Genomic DNA, 27775 nt, shown 5'->3' with positions numbered 1-27775 from the left:
GTCTAGGGAAAGTTACCCTGACAGAGAACAAGATTGGGAGCTACCACCTAAAGCTAAGGACAGAAACAGAGGAGCACTAGCAGGCAATGCCAACAAAACCCCACACAGACAGAGAACTACTCAGTGTTGAAAAAATATCAGCCTTTTCTGCTGGACTAAGTGCAAGGTCAGTGCATTGATTGAATGTTCTCCACTTCCACCCTTCTCCCAGCAGGAAGTATTGGGGTGGAATCTGTGACCTTAGGACTTGTATAACAACTGATTAGACAGCACCAAGCCTTAGCTGAAGAAGCATGGCCTTTGGCCAAAACTGTCAGACCAATACTACCAGTCTTAGAGAAGTGGGATTTTTAATGTCTATGGTTATACTAATTGTATGACCAGAGCAGATGAGAGTTGTAGCAAGAAGATACAATCAATATGCAGGACCCAGTGCATCTGCTTGGTGTAGTCTGTCCAGACAAGATAAGTAGTAAAATTCCTCTTTAGCCACACGAGGCAAAGCCAGCAGGATCACAGAAGTATAGAGGTGATTCTGGTTGAATACACTATGGTTGAGTTCACGTGCCCCAATAATTGTACTTGGGGGAGTATGTCTCCATCAGGACCACAAGCAAGTCCTCAAGGTATGATGTGGTAAGTTAATGAACAGACGGAAGTTACATCATATCCATTTGTCTCTAATGACTGCAGGAAATGTGAAAGACAAGGTAGGATAGGGCAGGCAGTAATGAGTGTATGCTGATAAGACACTACTCTTGAAATTCTGTTGAGTTCAACATGAAACACCTCAGGTATATCTAGAGGCAGACATCTGTCTGCTGTTTGAGTTGGTTGATGAAAAGCAGTCTATTATTCCTGGGTTTTAAGTGTGTGTATAGGTCCCAAGTCATAATCTCTGTCCTGCACAAACTTTCCACTAACAAGACAAAATAAAAAAATTGTTTATACATTAAAAGGACTGTTGTTTTGTCCTCAGAAGGTCCTTTAGTGCTGGCAGAAAGACTATGACTGCTCAACAGCAGGAGGGACTCTGCAAGGATATTGTCCTTCACACACCAGTGAACCTCCTCCAGCAAGGACACTGCGAGTCCTGAGATCAGACACTATGATACCACCTTGAGTTTGACCAGTTTTCCCTGGGCTGTGGTAACTGAGACAATCTCTGCATTTAAGTTTCTACTACAGCCTCAACATTTTTTAGGTTTCAGTTATATGTAATGTTGGAATTTCCACAAGTCAAGCTATTTTACCCCTTGCACTGGTAGCCACAGTGAGCAGCTGCATGGTACTTGGCTGCTGGCTGGAGTTAAAATATGACAGTCCTTGAGAATAGTCTTTACAAGATTAGGTTGTAAGTAGAGTTGTAAGCAGTTTCTACAACACAATGATCAGATCTTGTTTTTACATGGTTCATGTGAAAGATTAATAACCAGTTTTATTTGCTCTCACAAAAGATGGTAACAAATGTAGCATATACACAATTAGACAATGTAAAATACTCAGCTGAAAGGTTCTTTCAGTTGCAAAATGGTTATATAGCCTCACAAGCTTTTGTTTCAAGCGCAGGCAAATAATTCCATGTTGCAGTTACATATTCTTATTTGGATTAATGAACAGCAAAAGACATACATGAGCGCTCTGCAGCCTTGCTTTGGTTATGATACTACAGAACTACTAAGCACCTGCTATTCACACCTCGTGCTATGGATACTTGGCACTTCTGAAAACTCAAACGGTAATGGGGGGCTGACCACTACATGTAACAGAGGAGATTAGTTAAACATGCAATTTTGGAAACACTATCAGAGTCAGCAACAGATGGTTACAGAAATCTTTAGTTTCAAGTACTAAATAGCGTTTTTCTGTAGACATTAAATGATGAAAAAAGAAAACGCCATTTCAAAAACTTCTATAATTTGTTAGAAATAAACTCATACCTGGAAATACCAACTTCTCTTCTCTCTGTAATTTTTAACACATGCTCATTTCTTAAAGGAATGAGTTTATATCATAGCAGCAAAGAAGATTTTCAGAAGAAATCTTCTATATTTCATGGTTTGCACATCTATATATTTTCATCCCTGCATAACAAAATCAATACTATTCACTACAGCTATGTTTCTTCTTTTTTTTTTCTTTTTTTCCTTTTTTTTTTTTTTTTTAATACACCTGTAACTAGTACATAGTCCTTGGTTTGATAAAGACTGCTATATTCTGATTGCCAGGGTGGGAAAATTTTAAAGCAGAAGGGCTACTCAGGTAGGACATCTTAACACACTAAACTGTCCACTCAAGCTCCTACATCTTCCCCTGCTCCAGACACACTAAAATCTCTCAAGACCCTATACTTACTATTTCTCTAAATAATTTTATTTGTTGCTCCACCTCATGCTAGCAAAACAACATGCGTTATCCGCTAGATTTTACTTAACTGTGTACAATGGTTCTTCACTCAGGGGAAATTATCACAAGTTTAAAATGTATTTTTACTATCTCCATGCAAGTAGAATGTCTCAATAACTTTTCTTAAATTTAGAGGACCAAATTCAGTAGGACCCATGGCCATTTCCTTTTCTGCCTGTATGGACAAGGAATTGGAGGACTAGGATGCGATAAGTGCCCCTTATTAAAACTCAAATGAGGCAAGAAATATTTCATCTGAATTCTGTGACAGAATAAGTCTTTTAAGGCTAATTTTCAGTAAAAGCACTTGAACAAGTAATCAGCAAGTAAGGAGATATAAGGCCACATTTCACATGCACTGACTTTTTGCATATGTTTCTTTTCTGTGCTGTAAGAGTTGAGGGTATTTGAGGTAGTTCAGCTCTCTCCTACTGTGCAAACTTGGGCACTTTTTTTTTTCTGAGACCTGAATGTTTCATCAAATATGTATTTTTTGTTGTTATGTTGGTGAGGTGGCTGATGTCAGCAAAGAGAGCAGTAGGGGATTTGTTTGTGTGACAAAGTCACTCCTCCTATGGAAAACACTCCAGCTGTTTTCACTGGCATTATCCTTCTCTCTGCAAGCCTGTTAAAGGCACAGCTCAAACTGTGCCAGTTGTGAAAAGAGAAGAATAAAGCAGCACCCCTGCAATTTCAGGGAACTTTGCTGTTTACATAAAGTGTTCGGCACCTGCAAGCACAGCCAGTGGTGATCTGTAGCCCATGATCTTGGGTTATCACACGCTTGTGCACATGCTTTGCAAAGCACAGGAGCTCAAACTGTTCTTTGTTAATTTTTTAAGTGTCCTAAGTAGAAGCCCTGCTACATTCATGAGTGTGCTGTCCTGTCATACAAAGATACAAAGGCTCTAACTAGTGTTTCAGCTTTCTCCTGGCTATGCAGAGCTGAGTGACCACTTACAGTCTGTGAGGGGACGTGTCAGCTGTAAGGGCTGAAGGACACCAGGCTAGGTGACAGCAATGGAGAGAAAGAGGGACTTTCAGGGTTAGAGCCTCTACCACAAACGGGCAGCAGCTGGTGGCCAAAGTGCAAACAGGTGACTTGGGCAAAAGCACAAAAGAGAAAAGGCAGGAGGCTAGGGCTTTCTGTGCCTTCTCCCCTCTGAGAATGAGCTGATACCCCTGCTTCTGCCTACAGGAAGCAGCTCTGGCACCCATGTAATGGTCACAAATACAGAGAGCTGGGTGGAAACACCTCTGTGAGAGAGTGAAAAACCTCATACACCTGAAGACGTGGCAAGCATTCTGAAATAACCCACTGTGACTAACCAGCCAAAGGAACTAAGAGATCCTTTACTTCATGCTCTGAATGTGTCTTGTTGCTGTGCACTTTTCCGTCAAACTGTTAAGTCAAGACTGACTGGCAGCTCAGGCAGCCAGTTCACTCTCAGACAGGTCCTCCATGTGCTTTTGCTACCATCCTCACCCACACAGTGAAGCCATGGTTCTGTTCCTGCTACAGTTTGTGACCTCTATAAATCTTAGCTTGCCCTGGCTGTTAGCTCAGTGAAAAAAGGGGAATAATAAATATGCATTCCCATAATTCCTAGTTACCAGGCTGAATCCCTGTCCTACGGTAGCCTCTTACCAGTTGCAGTTGTGGTTGTTTGATAATGTTGTCTTTTGTGCTGTGAAGAGTTAACAGGGGCAGTTGCTTCTAACTTGCGTTCCTAACTTCATCAGGTCGTTTCCATACGCCCTCCTCAGCCTGGGAGGAGTTTATTTTTCTGGGGAGTTGTCATTTGCAAGGAACATACACCACTCTGACACCAAGACAGGCACCACTCTTCAGCGTCACTTGAAAGCTTCAATGTATCCCACGGGAAGAGAGGGCAGGCCTGCCTTCCCCCAGTAGTCAATGGCACGCACTCTGTAAAAGCCGGAGACTGAGCTTCCTGCAAATGAAAAGGTTAGAAATGGTCACTGTGAAACGCTGGCACCTGTGGGACTGGGAGGATGTGAAGCAGGCACTACTCCTGTAAAATCTAGGTTCATGGAACAGGCTGGGGAAATCAGTTCTGCACCCTACGTAAGTGTGTCTGTGCCTTTCTGATTAAAAATGATAACAAATTCCTCGTGGCCAAGTACTGACTTTTTTATCTTGTTTCACCAAGGAAGTCCTCTCTACTTACTAGGATTAGCAAGTAGAGCTACAGGACTGCTATCCCAGCAGCTCCTTTGGAAGAAGGCTGTTTGGAAGAACATCTGCAACAAAAAATTACTAATTTCCTTTTTTTCCAACTTACTTTTCTGCCTGAATTTTGCCTTTGGAACAGGTTATGTGGGGACAGTTTCAAAAAAGAAGAACAAGAAGCACACAGGCTGACTGAAAACACTCTGCTCTAGTGGAAGCAGCACCACTTACTTTAAAGGTATGTGAACTGATCTCCTGTGGTTTTGCTGCTTTTTATCCTTGATCCAGTTCAAAGAACACAGCTTTCCCTAGCAGAATCTTTGAACACACAAGCAATATAAATTTGGGGGTATTTTATCTAATTAATTGATTTTTATATGTGTTTTAGTGTTTTTATTCTAGGAAAAAAAGAATGCCAGAAATAATGGGTGAGGAGGAAGTTCCTAGCAATAAGGACTGCTGAGACATGATATTTTTTCAAGTAGTCTTTTTTGTCGCTGTTGGTTTTGAAACAAACTATTAAAACTGGTATATAATATTATAGTATAATAATGAATAATAATTTCAGAGATTGGTCATAGCCAAGATTTAAAGCCTTTGCTTGCCTAACATTGCATAAATAGCTCTGAACTTTTATTATGCGATCACTGCTGATGTTAAGGCTTTCTCAGGGTAAGATAAGCCCTTGTTTCTGGTAAAAACATCTCTCAACTGCCTTTTAATAGTATCACTATAAGGCAAGGTTTGTCTGTGTTTCACTCAGCTCTCATCAGTGCTTATCCATCAATATTTGTTGGATGGTCATGTTGCAGACTAGACAGCATTTGCTTAAAAAGGGAAAAAACAAAACAAACAAACAAAAAACCAACAACCACCACCCTCCACCTGCAGATAAATAAAAAAAATACCCAAATAAAACATCAGTATCTTCCTTCACTTGGATGTTTCATCTGAGTAAACTTCTATTGCAAGATCTGGTCATGGTTTTTTGTGGGGTTTTTGGTTATCATTTTTGCGTATTTTTACACCAGCTACAAATTGCTACTTAACTTCTCAGGAACCTTGCCAGGCCTGCAGCTCAGTGACTGGCTTTTGTGACAAGGAATTATCCATGGCATACTACTAATAATGTCCTCACGACTACTTGTTGATCTCTGTTTGTCCTTGAAAATAAGTCTCTTACTGAGAATACAATCCTAAAGGAGGGGATGAGCTCTTATTTGCGAGAGACTGTGTGTTACTTGCAAGTTACCTACCTTCAGTGGTTACTAAACAATGGTTCACAAACTCATGAGTGGCAATATCACATGACAGATTACCTAACATGAGTATTCTTGCCATACCTGGACTGTAGACCCAGAGAGTGAATATTGTGTCTTTGGCATTAATCCGCTGGTACACTTTTCCATCTGATGAGAATTCAACTTCAAATGTCTTTATACACCTAGAAAAGAGAACCAGAGAGGTTTGTAATTACAACTGACAATGCATGAACTATCAAATACTATGAAAAATCAGGGCTATTTCAACAAGAAGGACAAAAATAAGAAATGTTCACTTGATTCATTCCTACCAAATGTAGGATGGAGTGAATTGGCACTATTAGGAAGAACCAGGGCTCCAACAGCCTCAGAAAAACACCTAGACTGACTTGCTGCTTTGGGTATTTGCAGCATCACAAAATGTCACGCATCTTTCACTCAGACACCAGGGTTATTAAGAATCTAGGGAGACTGGCATGAAAAGGACCTAAGTCCTTTTACCTTCCTGAGGTAATCTATTTGTACACTGGATCCCCTTTCAGAGTTCACATATAGAGGGTTTCCAGTTGAGTCAAGCTTGCTGAAGAAAGCAACCTGAGGTTTTCTCTTCCAGTTCACATCCCTTACAGAGATGTCTAAGATCCCACTTAGGCATCTGCTGATAATGTAACTTTTACCATGAATCTTCCTGTCTGCTATGCTGAATAGAATCCCCTCAGAAATGCCACTGAATGCTAGTGACCAACAGGTAGATTCCTTTGACCAGCAAATTAGGCAGGGCTGCTTTTCACAGTTTGTGCACACAGGTCCTACAGTTCATTTTTTCAGACAAATGCACTGTATCATCTATCAAGGAGCAACAATTCATTAATTTTCGACCTTGTTTTACTCTGTAGAGCTTGTGGAAACTTAGGGAGTAGTATGTTGGTAACTCATTTGTATCAATTTTATTTAAAAGCTACTTACTTTGACTTAACACAGTCGTCATCCCACAGCACAATGACCTGCCCCTTTGTGAGAGGGATCAAACGAACACCAGTCACCTGTCCAAAGACACAAGCCCATGTAAAAAAACTGTACAAACCAATCAGCCAGGTCAAGTTTCTGTGTTCATCCTTCCATATTAATTATTTGCTTTGATTTTTTCCATTGACATCAGGTGTAAAAACAAAATTCTTGGCTCTGTAGCTTTTTGCAGTCCATGTCTCCCACTCGTCAACCCTTCAGAGGACCATCAGAGGCTCAGGGTACCACTGTGCACATGGGTGAGACTGAATGAGCAGATACAGACATCTAATATGGAGGCCATGATTCCATTTTAGCTTTAGCTGTCAATTAACTTGTCAATCCCTGTAGCATACCATGTGCTTTTTAAAGAGATACTGCACTTTTCAGTACTGTTTTACTAATTTCTCACCATGGGAATTTTCATTCATCTTAGTGATGGCTCCTATCACTTGCTATGTAGTACTTTATCTTGAATTACATCTTTGAGAGCCTTCTCATCAAAAAAGAGAAGAATTGTTTATTTACTAATTCTTACACTTTTAACAATAAATTAACTCAATGGTTAAGGCATAAGACTTAAGGCAAGAAGCAGTTTCAGTTTTGATGTGTCTAATGGTAGAATACAACACATACTTGATCAGGAGCTGATCTGGGTCTTGCACAGATGTGGATAAGAAAGACTGAGGGAACAGGAAAGTCTTGCTTCAGTGTCAGGAAGCCATCTTCAGGAAATGGGAATGGACCTGTTACCAGTGGGTCCTGTGGAGCCAAAGAGTAGTGTTGTGAACAATCTTTCATTACAGCACCTAAAGACCAATTGTTAAACCAGTGTAAAGTGCCTGTAATTTACTTTAGGACTCTAAATTTCCAATAGAGTTGGTACTGCTAATGCTCACAGGCATCAAAGTTCTCCACACTCAGAGACTTTATACTCACCTGTTTTCCAGCTCTTCAGGAAACAGAGGGTTTGTCCAGCTCACAAGTTGGGTTGATCACAAATGCCCTTAGGCACAATCTGTCACTTCTGTAACCTCCCATGGACGCCTTTCAGGCTAGAGGTCTTTACAAACCATGGCCCCATCTCTTCCCAGTGTGCAGAACAAGCTACTGCTAGCTACAACAGCTACATGGCTGGTCTCTGGGGATGTACCAGATAGCTAAGAGCATCTAAAATCTTGCTGCTGCCCTGTTTAAGGAAGATCTGATGTCTCCTACAATGTCCCACAGGCCTTAGCAATAGTCAGTTGTGACTGGGAAGAGAAGACACAGTACTCTATACTGAAGTCAGAAAGTGAGTACTGTCTGAGGGCCCTGAAGGGGATGAAGATGACCTCTGTTTTTAACCCAGGAGTCTGAATGCATTGGGGAAACTATGGGAGGGGGAGCTGAAGTGACAGGCTGCTCTCATATGCTCACATACAGTAATTTCTGCATGGCTTTCATCCATAGGGAGGAGAGGACTTCTCAGAGAAGACTGACTCCTTAATTATCTCTATGGTGCATTCAGCCCTAGTGAGCATGAGGGAAAACTGTCAATCTCCATGTGAGCCCCTCAGTTTTCTGAACTTGCACTGGGCAGTTTTCACCTCAGGGAGGTGTTTGTTTTCTATTATTAATGGTGTTCATTTCAACTTTCTAATGCAGCAATTTGGCCGTTCTGTAATATACAAAGGGCCATGTGACTTACCTGGGAAGATGGAACAGAAAGAGCCTCAAAGCCCACTGAATATTCAGAGAGAAGGCAGAACTTCCCCAGGAGCAACTGTGCCTTCTTATTTTATGGGTAGGCCCAGAGTGAAGAGGTTGTATAACACAAACACCAAGGCATAAGCTGTGCGTGACCTACACTTTTCTGCAGGACTGCAAGTGAATTTTTGTGTGTATATAAAAAGTGAATGACTGTGGGCTAAGGAAATTTTTGTTAGAGGCCTGATTTGTTGTCTTTTTCACAAGCACTTTACCTGTACAACACTTCAAGCAAACACATAATCATACCTCAGCATCCCTTATTTTCTGGAACTGTTCTGGAGAAGGAAAGTCAGGGCTTCCTAGGTTCTTCCACTTCAGATAGGGATTGGTTTCATTGTTATCCATGTAATATGTCACATACACCATTTCTGTAGGAGATGAGAACAAACAAAAGAAGTAAACTCTTTACTTGGATTTAAAGATTAACAAGAATAAATTTAGCAGCTGTGTAAGTCTACCTTTTCAAAAGTGATTTCAGCACTTTGGAGCCTAACTTCCACTGGAAAGTCCCATGGCTAAGACTCTCATGAGGCTGTACAATTTACATTTGCCAAGTTTACCTTTCAAACTATTACTTCCACAACTAGAACCAAAATTCTCTTTTCACATGCACTTGTTGGGTAACTCAATCAGGTGTGCAATTGTGTGTTTGTGTTGGCTGTCTTGGAGTCATCTCATAAAGGGAATTGTTGCTTGGCAATATCCAGCCAAGTACACTGAGATCAGTAGTTTTCCAGAAAGGTAGCACTTGGCAGTTGCCATTAAAGGCAGGGTCAAAGTGTAGGCATTAGGAATGAACCTTTCAAAGGAGGACACCATTATATCTCAGAAAATCTAGGAGTGCACAAAAGATCACAGAGGAAGCTAGAAAAATTAAATTCACTCTTCCAATGAAAGGCAGTTCAGTAGAAGTTGTCCAGCTGGCATTCTGTCTTAAAGGTCACTCAACATGAGCTGTCTACATGATATTTGTTTACCTCTATGTTTGGGGAAGTAGGTGGCATTCACTGTGACAGTGCTGATGTTGGATGAAGTCTTGTTATCCTCACTTGAATACATCAGTACTGTAGCTTGCCAGCTATCTGAGGGCTGTGTCTCACTTGGGTTGTGCACAGATGCCAGCACACCAACTGTGCTATTTTGAGCGCTTTCATCTCCATTGATCTTCACTTCAGCAAAAATCTGCTTTTCTCCTTTAAAAAACGTGACAACTGTTAGCATCACTGTTAGTCAGTCCTGTGTCAGAAGCTGCAGGGTCAAAGCATGCAAATAGACTGAGCATAAGTGAGCTATGTTCTGCCTTATTTTACCAGTTACAGCCTTCAGTCAGATGTATTTCACAATAGTAGAGTGTTGTAAAATACATATTACAGCAGTTCTTATGCTTAGCAGTTCAGCTAGCAACATGCAAACAGGTGACAGTGAATGAAGTTCTCCCTGTAATATGCTGCATGAATCTTCCAGCTACTGGGATTTCTTAAAGACAGTTGTAGCCTGATGGTATGTACCCCTTGCATCACAAGAGGGAAGTACCAGTCAACAAAAAATGAGTGGTTGGCACACAGAGGGCATAAACAAAGCAGTAAGGTAAATCAAACAGGTAACAGACTCTCAGGAATATTTTCTGAGCTATCAATCTGTCTGAGGAAATGAAGTTTCATTTTCTTAACACAGCTAGTAAACAGTGAGGGGAACTCTTGCTTTTATGAATAGCAAGATGGCTGGAACTATCTTTCTTAGGCTGGAAAGTTCTAGGTAGGAGGGGTTATTGACATGCTCTTTACTATACCTAGCAGTGCCAGCAAGCCCATGGCAGTCAGCACTGGTTTCCGCACCATCTGGACATAAGGTGGCTTTGTGTTGTTCATCTGAAAACGTGCTGTCAGAGTCCGCTGGGTGAAGTAATGGGGGTAGTAGCTCAAGAAGGCATTGTCATTACTCAGCAACGAGTAGTTGATGGTGTTGTTGGCTTTGGAAATGAGCAGGTTTTGGTGCTGGATGATTACCTGCAAAGTCATAGAGAAAATGAACCTTCACCTTGGAGAAAAACTAACAAACATGCAGTAGTCCTTGTATTTTTTTAAAAATCTTTACAGAATTCTGTAAAGAACTGTCCCTCTGCCTTTTAGAAAAGACTGAAGAAAATAACTGTTTATCATAAGTCTTGGAAAACCTGCACTTTAGGTACTACATTAATCACTGTAAAATCTGAAGCACCTGCATAGTTTTGCAAGTAGTAAGTCTCTGAAATAATTAATACTAGAACTCTTCACAGATAATGAACACATCTCCTTGTCTATTGCACTACAAATGATGCCCCTCTGTCTTGAATACTTAATTAGTAATCAGGATTTACCATCTGAATTAAATCTAAATGGTTCTCCAAATCTGGAGTTACTTTGTACCCACTACATCAGTGTCTGTGAGCTGGTCCTGGATTCTGTTTCTCAATTAGTCATTTTTCCCACTTGGTGCTAACTTGGAATTAATTCTCCTGGTGTTTCACTGGTTGCTGTGCTGCTCTCCCAAAAAACATCCAAGTTCCCAAGTTCTCAGCTTATTACATTGTGCCTGAATATAAGAATTAAGCAGAACTTCAGAAGGCTGACAACTGAACAGTCTCACAATTGTGTCTCTGAAGAAACACAGTGCTTCAGATTCTACACAACCAAGTGTTAATTTACCACCACATCATTCTAAACACTGCTACTTTGTCCTGCAAACTGTCTGCGATGCAGTCAATGACTTGTTGCCTTAGCAAAGACAGCTTATATATGCACTCTCCAGGAACTGGGAGCCTTTGTCTCCTCAGGAGCAGCTGATAAGATGCATCATTTTTCTGGGTGACATACATACTCTCGCATTTGGGAATTATTCCTTTGCACAGGAGCACTTGGACTCTATGTGCTGTTTAAGGTAGTGGCTCACAAAGCACTAGGCCTGCAATGGAAATTATTGCTTTGCAGGGGAAGGGCTGAGCTTGCTCTGGGGCCAAGGTGCAATTACTGCAGAGCTGGGAGTGTTGACCACTCTCTTCTTCTGCTTTTCTGGCCAACATCAGTAATTACTAGCAGTAATTAATAAGATCATGTGTACAGCCAGTATCCCAAACCAAAGAATGGACTATGCTGAGAGCTCAAGGCACTTCTTTATTACACCTGATGTCTCTTGATGAGATAAAATTCTGAAGGATCTGGGAAATAATTCTCACATATATGAGGTGACAGCTAGCAGTACTGACACCAGATCAGTAGTATTACATGGAGAGATCATGTGTGGGAGTAATCTTATCAGATGGATCTAACTGGGGGACTGTATACATTCTCAGTTCTCTAGCACTTCTCTGTCAAGTTCTCAGTTTGGTTCTGGGTTGGACTTTTTTTTTTAAAGAAAGATGAAGAAAACTAAAATTAAATTAAATTTACAAATTAAATCAAGCTACTAAAACTAGACTATTCAGGGAAGCCCCCACTGTACCAGTAGGGACACCTCCTTTTTTAGGATCTATTGGTCTGATCTACTGAGTAGCTGCTCAGAACTATAGTAGTATAGTAACTACTATTACTCTGATCTAGTCTGAGTAGCTGCTTAAAAATTAACTGTTAAGTCTACTTTTTCAACTGCAAAAACACATCAGGGGACACTACTGTGCCAAAACTACCAATGAACTGTTACCTTTACAACCATTGCTGCATAGGTCACATCAGCTCGCCAGAGCTGTGGAATGGACCATCCAACCATCGGATCCGCTTCATCGTTATATATTGCAACAGAAGAAAAACCTGGAAACAGCTTCTGAATTTGCTGAACTGCTTCTACTTCTTGTTGCAAGATGTAGAGAGAATTCCCACCTCCCTGCAACAATATTTCATATCTGCTTAGCGGTAATGAGAAAAAGGTGGTAAACATACAGACTTAACCTAAAGTCATAAACATAAAACATATTCTGAAAACATATTCCTTGGTCACCAAGCTGCTGTGGACCAACAAAATTAGTATTTTTACTTCATCTACTACAGCACGCGCTAGTTGCATGAGCTCCTCCTAGAATATAAAATGTAAAAGAAGTAGAGGAATTGTTTCCCTTTGGGAATTAGGCAAAGACAAATTTGCTTTGAGTTAAAATCTTGTAACTGAACATCTTCAAAATTTTGCAAGAATAGGTAGCCGTGCTTCCTGCTATAGGCTGGACACTCATCATCATCATCAACTTTGTAAATCAGAATAAAACATAATTTTGATTGAACTGATTGAAAAAAAATGGCTTTAAACTGAAATCTTGGACTAACCTTTTTATGGAGAGAGATGTAATCCAGCCTTACACCAGTCTCCCCTGTGAAGAAGTTGGTCCCATTGTAGCAATGACACAGAAGACTCCAGCACATGGGTGACTTGGGTAAGGGATGGAAGGAATCCCCAGGCCCTCCAAATTTTAGGAAAGGACTGGCTGCTCTTAATCCTTCTGAACAAGCATCATAATAGTTGAGAAACCCTGAAGTCCAAGCAGATGAATATATCAAAGATGATAACTCAAAACAGAAACTGGATCTAAATCTACAAGGAGATGTTATAACCCTGTTATTTTATTTATTTGCAAGGCTTCACAAATTGGGACTACATTTCCTATGCACTGACAACACAGGAAGACATCAAAACTTCACCTGCCTCTGCAAGGTTCTTCTAAAGGTCTTGTATGAGCATGTTCCCAAAGCATGCAGCCTCAGTGAGGAGTTTTCTCTTATTCCACCCTTCTCCCTCTTACTGCTACTAACTGTACTTTATATACAATTAATGAACTGCTTCTTCTTAGTGTAACTCCTGTTTTGTTTTTTCTGTGTCACAACCCCTGATACCCAAGCAGGGAATAAAGTGTAGCCAGTAACATGACCTTAGCAAAACAGATTTGACGTACCTGTCACATTCCTTATCACTGCTGTCTACCTTACTTTGTCAGTATACATTACATCTCACTGTCACCCCTCTGCTCACCCCATACACCTGTCTCACTTCACCACACTCCAAAATGCTCCAAAACATGCTCACCTTTTACTGTCATAGACACATTGTCAAAGTCGTGGTGGTCTGGTTCATTCCAGGTCTCAAAATTCCATTTAGCAACATGCTCCAATCCATACCTATCTGTAGGAGAGGCCTCATTTATCAGTGAGCTGCATATCCAGACAATACTATCAATAAGTGACTTACAAAGACAATACTATTAGTTCAGGCTGCAGGTGAGGCTCAGCACCCAGAACTATCAGTAGATAATTTCCCTCATTATTTTTAATAATGAGGTAAATGTAATTTGTGAGTTTCAAAACGATCTCTCATTTTTGATGAAATGCAGCAATATTTGAAAAAGATGCAAGGTGAGAGGGAGATGACTTACAGCTTTGTGATTAGGGCACTCACCTACCCTTAATTCAGGTTGAGCCTTCTGCCGTGTTAGAAATATTTGAAGCTGGCATACGAGAAGTGTTCAGGTTATCATGCTCCAGTGAAAGCTGGTATTTTACAACCACAACAATATAACAAGGTTAAAGGTCAGTCCTTCAAGGCAGGCCAAACGTTCTACACAGAACACTCTATTCATTCTGGATGTTGGCCATGGATCAGTAAAAAGAGAGACTATTATCCTATGGTCTCCATGGTCTGTTCTGGCATGTTTGTTTTCTGGTTTTGTGTTGAAATCCTGGGTCTAGAAATTGCTCACAACACACAGAACTTTCTGAAGTAGCTAGAAAGGACTACAACAGAACAAATAACAATGCTTTTCTTTCTTTAACTTACCTATGTATCTCCTTGCCAGAACAGTAATTAAGTTTCTCCACTGTACCACATGTTCTTTATCTTCAAAATCTAAAAAATATCCTGATGGATTTCCCATCAATTCAAATCCTAAAAGAGACATAAGAAATAAGTCTCCTTTTTTTGTGAATGCTATCTGATTTTTATTAATGAAGGGTTATCACATCATCTGAAACAAACTTGTTAATGAAGAAGCATCATTAAATGGTTTCTCTTCTGTTTCCACATATTCCCACCAGATATATTTCAGATTTGAGGTTGTTTACTTGTTACTTGTCAGTGACTATAGTAGTCAAGCTATTAGTTGTCAACATAAATGCAGGGCTCAGAGGAAACTTAAAACAGTGGATGTTTGCATAAATTTATGGGAAGTTATACCTGGAGTATCTGCTTCTCTGGCCCTTTTAGGTATCTGTCAATGGGTACAATATTCTCTTCAAGAGATCTCATTTACAAGTACAACCATCTGAAACTGCCTTCAAAGGCAACCTAAAACCAATTGTGTTGTCTTAATTGCTATAATATCATTTTGCTCACACTGGGACATGATGTAAAGGCAAATAGGTAAATAATGAAATCTTTTATCAAAACCAGCTTTGGAAAAGCTTTCTAAGAATATTCTAATGATTGTACAATATGGATGAACAGATATATCAAGCTGTGCAGGCAGGGAGCTGCCCTTACCTGGAATCAGCTTATTTTCCCACAGCCGATCCATAAGGTTATCCAAGGCAGTAAAATCGTAGTTAAGTTTGCCATTCACCACTCTGAAGAAAAAAGGCAATAAAAAAACCACAAGTGTAAATACTATAGCAAAGATAGGACTTAGGTAAGTAGATAATGAGTTTGATGGCTTTCTTCTCAAAATCTGCGTAAGACTGGGGTTCTTGGAATTGTACACAAACTTCCTTCCTCTAAAGTGATCACAGGTGTTCACCATAAGCATGTCTCTTGACTAATCCATGCCCTTTACCTATTTCAGCAGCAATAGAAACAATGTAATATATGGGTCTGCTTGCTGAATTATGTTTTTTCACAGAATATTAGATTTTTAGCTCTCTGCTGAAGCAAATTTTACATAGATTTGGTTTTTTTTGGCTTAAGCTGTTTTTTCAGTTTCCATTGGATTACCCACTGCTAGGCCAGCTCTTTTCACGCTCCCTCATATGCAGTTTGTCTTAAGGTACTCTGAATCTGCAGTATAGAATATAGATTACTTAGCAGCACTCCTTATGGATTTAGGTCCAGATGAAAAATAACTTTGCATCTTTCAAAGAATGCTGAATTTATGCACAAGATGTCTGTAATTTTTACCTCATTGTAAGCATTTGTTTAATATTTCTCCTGCACTCCCAGGATCTTGGGCTGCAAATCTTTCATCCAGCTTTGAATAAATGCATTCAAAGACTCAACACCCTATGATGCATTCCTTTGTGTCAAGGAATCTTGCAGGAACACAGGTACCAAAATGTGGACACGCATATGGATGGGAACACCGGAATTCTTTTATCCAGGGGATGAAAAATGGCATTTGCAATTTATATGTGATAAACTAGAAGATTTGCTTTAAATTCCTGAAGGGCTTTTCTTGCCTGGCATCCAGTAGAAAAAAATATAAGGTACTATGCAGGTCAATTTTCCACAACTTCTGAACTTATGGCCTGATTTAACTGAAATCTGAAAGGGATGAAGAATTTTTGCCAGTATGAAGTGCCAAATAAGAATTAACAATGAACTTCTGTTGAGAACATTCTGTTAGTGTGACTTACTGCTGTTTGGCCTAAGAAACAGCCATGGCCTGGTGGCCAAATTCTGGCCTCAGTATGACCTGAGCAAAAGGCTTTTTAAGCACCCTTGACATAAGTCCAGCCCTGGTCACACAGCGACACTGAGTGAAGCCTTGGCAACCCCTCTCAAAGCTGATTTCTCCAACCATGCCAAGGCACTACAACAAATTTCTCTGGTACAGTGCAGCCTGACCACCTCTCCTGAAGTGTTGCCTGCTCTTTCCTAGGCACTTTGCCTTTGCTTGGGTGGAAAGCTATACTAGTGAACTATAAATGCAATGCTGCTGGTATGATGGAAGGGGGAGAGACAATCACACTTCTTGCAACTGATCAGTACTAGCATAGCATGACAAGCAAACAGGGTTAGACATGAGAAGAGGGCCATCAGCAGAGCTCTTAAATCAGTGCTGGGCTCTGTGTTCAGAGTGACAACTTGCTTCTTTCTGTACTTCATGCTTCTTTCTGTACTTCTCCTGAGCCTCTTTGATGGAGGCTCTTTCTCTGTGCTTTCTTGTCAAGGAAAGGTTTTAGTGCATATGTAAATGCAGTTCCAAATTCTCAGAGAATTAAGAAGCGCTGACAGAATTGCCTAGTGAACTGTGCAATACGAAGACAAATCTCTGACCAGGATCTAGAAGAGGAAGAAAGGCAGGCAAAGTAACTGTAATATAGACCATATCCACTAAGCCAGCTCCATGTGTTATGTAACATGGCACACAATCTTAGCCCCAGCTTGGTCACACTCTTTTACCAAAGATCTGCAGCAGATTTTTTTCTTTTTAGAGTATGTCCCACCCCCATGACAAAAACTGTCATGTATGCAGTCACTGATGGGCTTAGGGTTCCTGCCCAAGTCAAATGGCACAGCTGTAAAAGAAGCAAATAGTAGAAAGAAATTTATTTGCTTTAGCATTCTTTAAAGTATTTTAAAAGTCACTGTTGAACTAAAGAACGGCCATTTGGAACCTGGGTTTGTTTTGCTTAGACAGCGGTTTGAAAAAAAAGTCCTCTTCCAAAGTTCAAAGACTTTTTTTTTTGCTAAAACTAGCTCTGCTCCCTCAGATCCATTAACTATTTCCAGATGTACCCTGTGTTCTATTGAATAATTTGCTTACATGCACACTTACAGTCAGTATGCATAAGAATTATTAACTACACTGTCTTGTAAAAGGTTAATAATGCCATACAGACAAAAGCAAAGAAAACAGGGTCTTCTTGGCTTCAGTCTAAGGTCTACACAGTATTATTTGAAAATATAACCATAAATAAGCGTATAAAATATAACCATAAATAAAACCTTGTATTTGATGCCTGTACACTTAAGATCCCAGGAAATTTACATTTTTCCAATTGCACCATTTAAAACAGAATGCCATTGCCAAACATGACTGAGTGATGATACACAAGATCTTTTGTTATGCATATAGATGTAGAGGCACCTCTTATGTTCTTTGGCTGATCTGCCACTTTATAAGGATCTCTTCTTCCTACCAAGTGAACCAGACAATATGCTCCCATTAATAAAATGATTACTTGACTGACAGGATTGACACTTGCTCAGATTTTGACCGTACCCTTACCTGTACTACACTCCTGATGTGAGATTGATGCATTTTTTTACAGCAGATACAGTACCACTAGAATCTGGGTTGCAGGGTTGCCTGCATGTAGTGATTGGAAGCCATGCTGACTGTTGCACTTGAGGCACAGAAACTGGTACTATTTACAAATGTTCTGCATGGACAAGATTGGCCCAGCTGCCAGGCCCTTGCCAGGAGTGCTCTGAAGACAATTTTAGGACACTGAAGAACAGATCAAACCTGTTACAGGCACATGACAAGGTAAATTCGTGGTCAAGAATTAATCAGTGGCGGAGGATAAATCCATGGCCAAAGCTGTTCAAAGCATCTTTCTCCATCTAAACTGTTGGTGGAACATGATGTACCTATGATTGGGCTCTTGGTTGCAAGCTCACATTTCTTGCCTGCTCTTCCAATCCTTCTGTCATGGTTTCTAGACACAACTGCCTTCATTTACAAGCACTCAGAAGGTTATGTACTCATCATCTCTTCTGAGTGCTTGCAAGACTATGATTGTTCATTGTTTGCTGTCAGGTATTTTCAATGTCAAGCAGCAATCACTATCCTGTCTGTGCCTGGCTTTCAACTGTTCCTCAGCAGGGATTTTTCCAGGAAGCTTGCCAGATAGACCTTCTTCATCTTCAGTCATTATAAACAACTACACTAAAGCAAATTTACTGGCATCCTGGCACCAATGCCCATAGAAGCACCAGGCCTGAGGCTGCTGTATTCCAGAGACTGTTGCCTGCTGGTGAGGAACCTTTCCATTCTGTATCATGGTCTCCATTCCAGACCCATGTGCTGTCTCTTAGGAGCAACATTCACACTGTAAATATGAAGAGCAGTGATGAGTACAGAGCAGTGTCTGCTGGCTGTCACAAAATCTGGTTGCTCCCTTCCTTGGAAAGGTCTGCTTCATGGGGAATTCTTTGCTGAATCAAAGGCTACAGGCCTATCTTAACATCTTTCCACTACATCTTATTACTGAAGAAACGTTTTTTCAAGTATGGAGGGAAATTCTTTTCAGATGCATAGGTAGCACTGGACAGCTTGCAAAAGTGTTTTAAAATACTCACATTGCGCTTCTTATCCATGTGACTTTCAGCTTACTGTCATTCACAAACTTAATCTCTTGGGAAGGCAGAGGTAAGATAGCTCTAGCTGTCAACACCTTGCATTACAGCCAGATCTGCTACAGCTAGCACAGCTTCAGATACTACTCCTTGGCCTACAGCTATTGCTTCCCTCCCGTGTCCAGCATCTGTTGCTTCTCTTCTGACCTGCATTGATCCTGTCCAGGAGTATAGTTGCATGCCCTGGAAAATATGTGCACACACAGACATTGGACCAAATATCTTATCTACAGAAAAGAGAGAACAAAAACCACAGGCAGGGAGTGTTTCCATTCCAGGTGATCTTCAGTCAAGTACTGAATCTCTGATAACACGTCAAGCTAACTTTATCAGACTTTATTGTAATGTACTGAATTAAATCTCCTGGGATAGGAAGCCTTGTGGCTGACTCCTGTCAGTAGGTCACAGCCTGCTTAGGAATAAAAATGTACCATGTAGGGTAACCATCAACAGAGATAGTCTGTTGAAGAGAGCCTAGGATTAAGGATGGCTGGGAAATACCAATATACTAGAATAGTACTCATCCTCACCCTGACATTCTCGCAAACACAGCTACCACACACACCAAAAGCTGACATAATCTGGCTTACTTTCGTAAGTATCTGAGAACAGCCTGTCTTTGGGCAGATTGGACATAGTGGCTGGCTAACACCATTCCCACAGCAGCATAGCCTGCTGACATCCTCACTGGGGGCCTCTACTTGTAAAGACTGCTCACCTAGTTGCAAATGTAGTCAAGAAGCAGGGACAGAAAACTGGCACAAGGTGTTACCAGAGGAAAGATGCAACTCACACCTGTAAAATTTTTCAGCAGGCTATTGGCCAACCTCACACCTGGAAAGTGGACTCCATGAAGGAGTCTCCTAAAAACCCCCTTTCTCCATTGAAGGCTTTCTGTGTTACAATCTTAGAAAAACAACAGTGCAGTCTAAGAAACCGCCCTGCTATGGCAGTATCTAGGACCTCTGCTGAGATAATGATCATATTACATACCACATATTCATCTGGTAAAGATCCTTAGCTGTGCCAGACCATCTTTGCCCACCCTTGTAAGGGGGTTCCTACAATCATACACTCTTGTCCGCAGTGTCCAGGTCCAGGATGTGGACCAATGGTAACACCATCACCGTTGTTCCTGATGAGGGTAAATATGCATGATAATTAAATTCCCCCTCTCAGGACTAAATGAAGTGAAAACAACTCTTGAATTAAGTGACTACTATAAGGAGAGTCTGTAGATAGTGTCCCAAGAAATTGCTATCCACTTTTCTAGAATCCATGATGCCATTCTAGGGATTGTAAAACTCCAGAACACACACAGGAGTCCATCTACCCTGGAAAGGACATTAGTGTTCAAAATCAAGCTGTTCACTGCAAGCAAACAATAAACTTCTAAGGGTTTCCACAACAGTAACTGTTGGGGGAACAAACAACAGTAATCTATGCCATTTCAAATTCTTGCTGCTACAAGGTACTCCAGAAGGAATGATCTTCAGAAGTACCTGTCTTGCTTTTAGCCAGAACAGGCTGTTAAATGGACAAGGAAGCATGTAAGCTGAAGAGGAGAGCATCTACAAGATGAAGGTCAAAAGCTCTGGACAGAAAATGTCAGCAAGTTAATTTTTTTTTTGGAGGGGAAATTGTAGCCCTCCGAAGTGCCTCTTACAACACAAAAGGATCCTGCCTCCTTAGTTTTTCTAATTACTTTTGCAGCTATGAGGAATGAAATGAAGCCAGTTTAAAGGTCAGGTTTCTACAAGGACTTTGTTTGCTCCAAACCCACCAATTGTCTACATAAGCTTCTTGTTCTGTTGAATACTTAAGAAACCTCTGGACCTTAAAAGCAGATCCTAAGGGACTGTGAGCACTACTGAAATGTTACCTCTGACTATACAAAGGGCTGAATAGCCCTCATTAACATTCACCTTTCCAGAGGCTGAATTCACAGCAGTTTTCCTCAGGTCTAGTCAGTGTCAACCAAAAACCCTACTGTGGTATTTCAGGTTTAAGTACAAGATCGTTAATAACTAAGAAATCAGTACACTCCTGGGTTATTAAAAACAACACTTCCCCCTCCTGAATTGAGTGGAAGCTAACAATATAGTACTCATTCACACTAGAACTGGTTCTACCCTGCTCTTGCTCAACTTGCTCTCGCATCCTATGATCATTACAGGTAAAGTAAATTGGCTCCTGTTCACAAAATATCCATAATCCAAAATAACCATGATAACTTGATAGTATTCAGGCTGATGAACACTGATTCTTCCTCCCTGGTGGTCCCCAAGCAAAACACAGCCTGTTCTTTTCACACACCTTGCTGACTAAAAACCTAAATCAAGAGGCTTCTTTAAAGTCCAAAGACTATCACACCCACACTAAATATAACCCATATATTTTATCACTTCTGTGCCTATTGATTAGCATTAATATTTTTCTGCATTTGCTTCTCAGCACTATGATTTGTGTAAGCAGAGTTGGAAAATCTGCCTGCTTTACAATTAAGGCACAGCCTCTGCACAGAAGCACAATGCCCAACACTTCAGTCGGTGCTGGCCCACACTTCGCACAATTCAGTCACCCTATAACGGGAATGAGTCAGCCCAGCAGGAACGGGAGGATGCATTACAAAATCACAGAGCCAGGCAGCATCCAGCCTTTGCTGATGTCACAGCTTGTCACAGTTAATCCATCCACACAACCAACCAGCGTGGTACATGCGCAAAAAGAAGGATGGGTATGAATCCTTGTAGCTTAGGAATAAACCGCTTCAAAAATGGAGAATTCATCAGCTGTTATTTACTGGAAATCACTGCCTCTTCTACAAGCCAGCCATGAGGCTGTGCATTCAGCTGAATCTTTCTATTTTTTTAAAAACATAAAAATAGAATTGACTTTCATTTATACAGCATCTTAATAAGCATCTCTGCTCTTTGAAATCAGCAGTGTTTGAGCTTCACCTTGCAAAGCAACTCAAAAAATCCTTGCTGTGATCTGGCTGAAATTCACAGCCACAGAATTGCAAGCAAACAATGGATGTTTTCAAGCTGATGCTAATCACAGCCTATGATTTTCCATTTCTTACTCAGCCTGCTTTTGTGAGCATAGTCTCAGTCCTTCTTTCAGCAGTCAGCGTGCTGTGTATGGGGGGAAGAGAGAGGCAGACAAAGCACCAAGAGCTTCCTGTGCCGAGGTGAGTTAGCCTCGGAAAATATTGTTAAGACTGTTGTGTCTCTTCTCCCCCCCACACCCCTCTTCCCCTTTAAAACAAATTCCAGATGTAAAAGGGGAAACAGGCCGTAGAAGCAATTTAGGCAAAGGTATATGCTGTTTTAGAATCTGACCTCTCTAGACATGTGAACATAGCCAATCAGATCACCTAGGCATGGACAATTCAGTGTGATGAGACCTTGTGATCCCTTGTTCAGGTTTGCTATGTTCACATTTATTTGCAAAGGGAGCTATTAAATAATAAAGTGAATAAAGCAGAAAATGCTTTTCAGCTGATTCTTCACTACAAATTTAAAGGGTTTGCAAGTGACTGAAAGGTTCAGTCACTGTATGTGAGCTGACTTCTAGAGGATACCTTTCTGATTGAGTATGATGTATGAAACTGATTAATCAGCAAAATGTTCAGTGGTTTGATGCTGCCCTTGATGATCAAACTCCAAATAAAGTCATCTGTAAGCAAAAGTTTTGAAATGAGGTGACAGGAGACTAAATCAATACTGAAACCTGAAGATGCATGAGGAGGAGAAAACATGATCAAATGCTAAAACTAGCTTACTTTAACCAAATAACTCCTTTTGGCACTGCCTGGGAAAGTTGTCACTGAACTTTTCTTCAAGCAGTGATAGAACAGTTCTCTGTATGCATCCAGCATTCTAATTCAAGTACACACAATACTGCACCTTCTGAAATAAGCCTCCATGACACATATTTGACTTCCTGTTTTCCTTTCACAGCTCTGCTATTATCATCTCTTCATGATCACATCTTATATTTGCTGTTTATGCTCCATCTATTATTTTGCCTGCTAGCTGTACAAGAAAATACAGTCCAAAAGTATGTGACTTCAACTATATAATGGAAAATAGCTTATTTACTGTTGTGTAAATCATAACACTGAGAGGGAATTACTGCCCTCCCTGCTGCCAAATATGCAACAAGAACCAAATTCAGTAGTGCTTTACTTAGTGTGCTCTTGCAAGCACTTTGCTTGGTCATGTACATACTGTAATTAGACCTGAAATTTTGCATTAATGCACAATGTACTATTTTTACCCAATATTTTAACTTTTTCCATTCTGAAAACTTTTTTCCACTTGTCAATATGTGTACTAAGGAGCACATAAATGGACAAACAAACAGTCTAAGAAAAGAAAAACATGGAGGTAAATAAAAACTGAAGGTGTGAAGATTTGCAGCTAGATTTCTCAGCTGATGTACTTCTTTTACAATCTAAAATACAGATAGCACATGGTGTCTGATGAAGTCCCACAGCTGCTGGATCTATTTTGCTTATCAGATGTAGTTTCAGGTGTGTCTTTCTCTATCGATCCTTGATTTCCCATGGGCCACTTTATATCTAACTTGAATATGTCACTTGTTTGCAAATTGATACCAAGTTTATTTTTTAACTTACTAGTGTTTAATAACTTCTGACGGTGAAAAGGCACAATGAATATGCCTTCCATGTCTTGTTCTTAATCCTGAAGAATTTTTGTGATGAGTGGTTTCTGTGTACTTCAGAACTGACAAATGACCACTGTAAGACAATCTGGAGAGTGCAGCTTTTTACATGGCATACCAGTGTCTGTTCTTCACTCTTGAATATAAAACATATTAAACCTCTTACAATTAAGGAGGTAAAACTAGCCAGTTGCATCTATAGATAGTTTTTTATGAGATACAAACTTAAAAGTCTCTAAGTCTCTACAAACTGAGATCTGACAACTCTATTTTGAACCTGGGTTTGGCATTACAATTTAGACTAGTGGTGTATTATTAAATACAGTATGGATAGGTCTTACATTCTATGATCTTCATGTTAATGTATTACTCTTTTTCCTCCATTCCTCCCCCATCCTGAAAAACTTCCACTAATACAAAAAATATCTCCCCTTTCAATATAAAGATGCATTAAATTCTGTGTTTATGAAACATGAAAATTTACTTCACAATGAAGTAAGAAATCATCTATCTTTGCACCCAGAAGCCGGTTTTCAATATCCAGTTAAGATTACATATAATTTCAAGGAATGGGTGAACAAGCTTCAGAAGTCCAGACAATCCTTGCTACTTTAAATCTGCCTCTGTGATATATAAATATCAGTAGTAATATTCATCTTCATGAATAGACAGGCTCTAGTGCTACAGTTCTGGCTGTCTGGGGATGAAACAACAGGAGTTTTTCTTAGAAGGCAGGAAAGCCCAGACATTTTACACACAATGTCAGCTGATCTATGTAAATTCTTCCTATATATAGATAAGATTTATCAGCTAGACCCCCTTCATGATTTATTTCAATAAAAATGCTTTTTCAAAGGACAAATCTTGATTAGAGACCATTGACAACTAAGCACTAAGTGTAAGGAAAGTTCCACATACTTCGTAATCTTATTTAACACATTAAAAGTATTTTTTCATCTAATTGAAGTTAGTATATAAAACCCCTGAAAACCCTAGTTAAAAAGACTGCAAAAAGCTTTATCAGGACTCCACACAGTGTAACCAGCTGTATTACAGCAGAATAGCAGAGATGAGTAAGAAGTCAGAGGTTACCAGCTTCTGTAATGTAACGATTTAAAGTTTATCTTTTATCTGTGATTACACTCTACAGGACAAAGATTTTTCAGGTGCTAGTGTTTATTTATATTATCTCACTGCAAGCATTATGAGAGCAATACCCAATTGGAAATGCCTGCACTATATCATGATACAATTTCTAATCTATTCTTACAGAAAGCTGTGATCCTGAGGTACTGTGCTACTGGGTGCTGATACAAGAACGGTTGTGGAACTACTGCAGCTACTTTGTGCCTTTGGTAAGTGCTAATCCATTTGCTGTGTGTTTGTAGTGGGAAATAGAAAGGGGCTTGCATGCTGAATGACAGCCTTCCTCAATTTTGAATATACAAATCTGCATTCAATCTTGCAGATCTCAGTTTCTCCTGGAAACTGTACAACAGGAACTACAGATTTTTTCATTAAAAAAAAAATCAATAACATGACTCTCCGCATATATACACCATTTTCAGCTGCACCAGGCACTTGTCACAGCTAGAGAAGGAATATGGAGTGCAGCGCATAGTGGATTGGAAGGGAGTGGATGCTTACTTTCAGTGTGCCCATCTTTCCTGTTATAATGCAACCAAATGTTGGGTTTTAGGCACATCACCTGCTTGCTATGACATAAAGGTAAATTACAGAGTAATTGAGGCTTGAGGGCATTTTAAACAATGTAGGCATTAGGCTTAATAGTTTTTTTAATTCACTGAATTTCTGAACTTCCAACACTTGCACAAAAGGAAAACGTGGTTATTACATATGGACTATGTACTTTTGAAGATTTTATATTATTGACCATGACCCAGTAAACAAACACTTTTAACTATGATTCTGAGATTAACTGTCTGTATGTGACTCATTTAGCATTAATTTTTTTAACAGTTAGGTTACTAGATATGAATTGTACATAGCAATGCCACGAATTTTTCTGAGATCATCTGAAAATCCTCAAGTAAATGTGTCCAAAATGTCAAATATATTTTGTTTTTCCATCATTTATTTCATAAATACTTTTGTTCAATTCTGCTTTTAACCCTTTACCGTTTTTAAACCAATTGAAACTGTGCTTCTGTTCATAGAGATAAACAGTAAGTCATACAAACAAAAATCACCTGTAGACTCAAAATTAATGGTCAGTGATCATCATTCTTTTCTACTGTAGTCCCTATTCTTAGAGATAGGTGTTTCACTGTAGTATCTCTTTTGGCTGTTTTTGCCATTTACCACTGTTTCACTACTCAGCAGCTCACAAGAAAAGACAGCACTTTTAGAACTGAGTGTTAGTGTCAGTAGAATTCAACCAGGATGCCAGGAGCAGCCCACTCAGAATTATTGCTGGACTGAAGCCTTGATTAATGACTTCATGTAATGGAGTATGAACTCTCATCTCCATAATCCATTAACGAACATTCTGCTGTCAGTATTTTTGTATGGAAAGTAAAATTGTTCATCATAAAACACAGTTCTGTCAAAATTACATAATTTTCAAAATTTCTACAGACAGAATGAGAGATTGCTTCATTTTGTCAGTTTTTTCCCAAGTGAAACTGTTCTGTCCAGAGACATTTAGCCTCACTGGCACTGTGCTGTACCAAAAAAAATGTTCAGAATAATTATTTGAAGTTTCTTTCTTTTAGATTTCAAAAAGCGCTATTTTTAGGCTAGCTTGAGGCAAAACAAAGTTATAGCCAACTTTATATGGAAGGGGTCAAGTGATAATGATAGAATAATATCCTCCTTTCTCTTAGGAGCCTGATATTGGGAAAAGTGCTGTTGGAGAGAAATGCAGACGGGTCTCTATCAAAAAAATTGTGAAATGGGCAAACCCCAATTATTCTGCAAATTCCAAGATTGCAAATACCAGAAGTAACAGAGTTTCCAAATATTGGACAGGAGTTGAAAAGGAGAAAAAGTTTACTTAGGTACTGAAGCAGATGGCACACGCGTTTTTGGAGGTCACTAGACAAGATAACTCTAGGTTCTAAGAATTAGATAATAAAATGGATGAAAGGATGGATGAATATGAGAGACTTTAGTTTAAGTCATTTTATTTTTAATGAAGAAATACCTCAAGGCTAAAATTGAATTAATAGAAGCAGTGAAATCTTCTATACTGTAGAGCACAAAACCAAAGAAACACACTATCTTTGTGACCAGTGTGCAAAATTTGTTATGCAGAAAAAGTGTACTACTGCATCCCTTTTTTTCTAGGAGCTACTTTAGCAAAGGGGAAAGTGATAGGAGTGGTTGACAAGACCTTCCATAACAAAGAAGCAAGCAACAGGATTTTGGTAAGAGTGAAATTATCTTCTTAAAATTTTGGATTTAGAACACCACAACTACTACTACCAAGTCTAAGCTCCTAGTAGTAGCCAGTAGTTTTAAGAATCCATGACCAGTTTAACATCACAAAAGTTCTATTTCTACTCCTCCCTTGCCAAAGTTTTGACTTTTCATTTACATAATTTTTATGTTTCCTTCTTACTTCTAAAGAGCAGCAAGCAACTTTTTGCACAGGGATAAAAGACAATGTTGAAACCCAGCCCTCTCTAGTCATGATTGTGTGCCAACAACGCAGTCTTTTTGTGACCTTTCAACTCCCATCTCAGATACTTACTGTATGCCAGCTCATGTTCTTCCTTGGCTGAGAAAAAGACACATCTGCTCTTCCCTTAGCTTGTAGGCCAGCTGAATACAGTCCCTACAGGTCATGGCCTTGTGCCCAACCTGTTAATCTGCACTGCTTAGTAACCATTAAACATTACCTATCACCTTTGTCAAGGGGGGGAGATGGATGTTTATTTATCACTTGGATAGGTCTGCACTTATACAAAGATTTAAGATAACTGAGCGGGAACTTGGTCATTTATATACCTCACAAGAATGAAGTAGACTTTCAACAGAAGTCTATCTTTGTCCTTCTGATCTGCCTACATTATGAAGTCTTTGGTTTAAACAGAAGCAAAAAGTATTGTGATCTGAATGTGCTGACATGTAGAAAAAGAACTCTGACCTCTAGTTCTCCCATCCTATGCATTGAGCAGAACAGGACTTACTC

General features: G+C 39.8%; 1 protein-coding gene across 2 annotated transcripts in view; it reads right to left on the bottom strand.

Moving 5' to 3' along the window:
- Window positions 1-1412: 1412 nt before the first annotated feature.
- IDUA (alpha-L-iduronidase) overlaps window positions 1413-27775 on the bottom strand; it is a 46046-nt gene continuing 19683 nt past the window's right edge. For both annotated transcript variants that reach the window (XM_036403660.1, XM_036403662.1), the window contains exons 3-14: window positions 15112-15194; window positions 14410-14517; window positions 13663-13758; window positions 12909-13111; window positions 12295-12474; window positions 10409-10625; window positions 9597-9812; window positions 8866-8987; window positions 7504-7629; window positions 6829-6905; window positions 5944-6044; window positions 1413-4361 (exon numbers count right to left, since the gene is read on the bottom strand). In XM_036403660.1, coding sequence (XP_036259553.1) covers window positions 4261-4361; window positions 5944-6044; window positions 6829-6905; window positions 7504-7629; window positions 8866-8987; window positions 9597-9812; window positions 10409-10625; window positions 12295-12474; window positions 12909-13111; window positions 13663-13758; window positions 14410-14517; window positions 15112-15194 — 1630 coding nt within the window. In that variant the 3' untranslated portion in view covers window positions 1413-4260. The remainder of the gene's footprint in view (window positions 4362-5943; window positions 6045-6828; window positions 6906-7503; window positions 7630-8865; window positions 8988-9596; window positions 9813-10408; window positions 10626-12294; window positions 12475-12908; window positions 13112-13662; window positions 13759-14409; window positions 14518-15111; window positions 15195-27775) is intronic.

Source organism: Molothrus ater, chromosome Z, assembly GCF_012460135.2.
Source record: "Molothrus ater isolate BHLD 08-10-18 breed brown headed cowbird chromosome Z, BPBGC_Mater_1.1, whole genome shotgun sequence".
Taxonomy (NCBI): Eukaryota; Metazoa; Chordata; class Aves; order Passeriformes; family Icteridae; genus Molothrus; species Molothrus ater.
The sequence above is the reverse complement of the archived record's forward strand: the minus strand, read 5'-3'. Positions and strand labels throughout refer to the sequence as shown.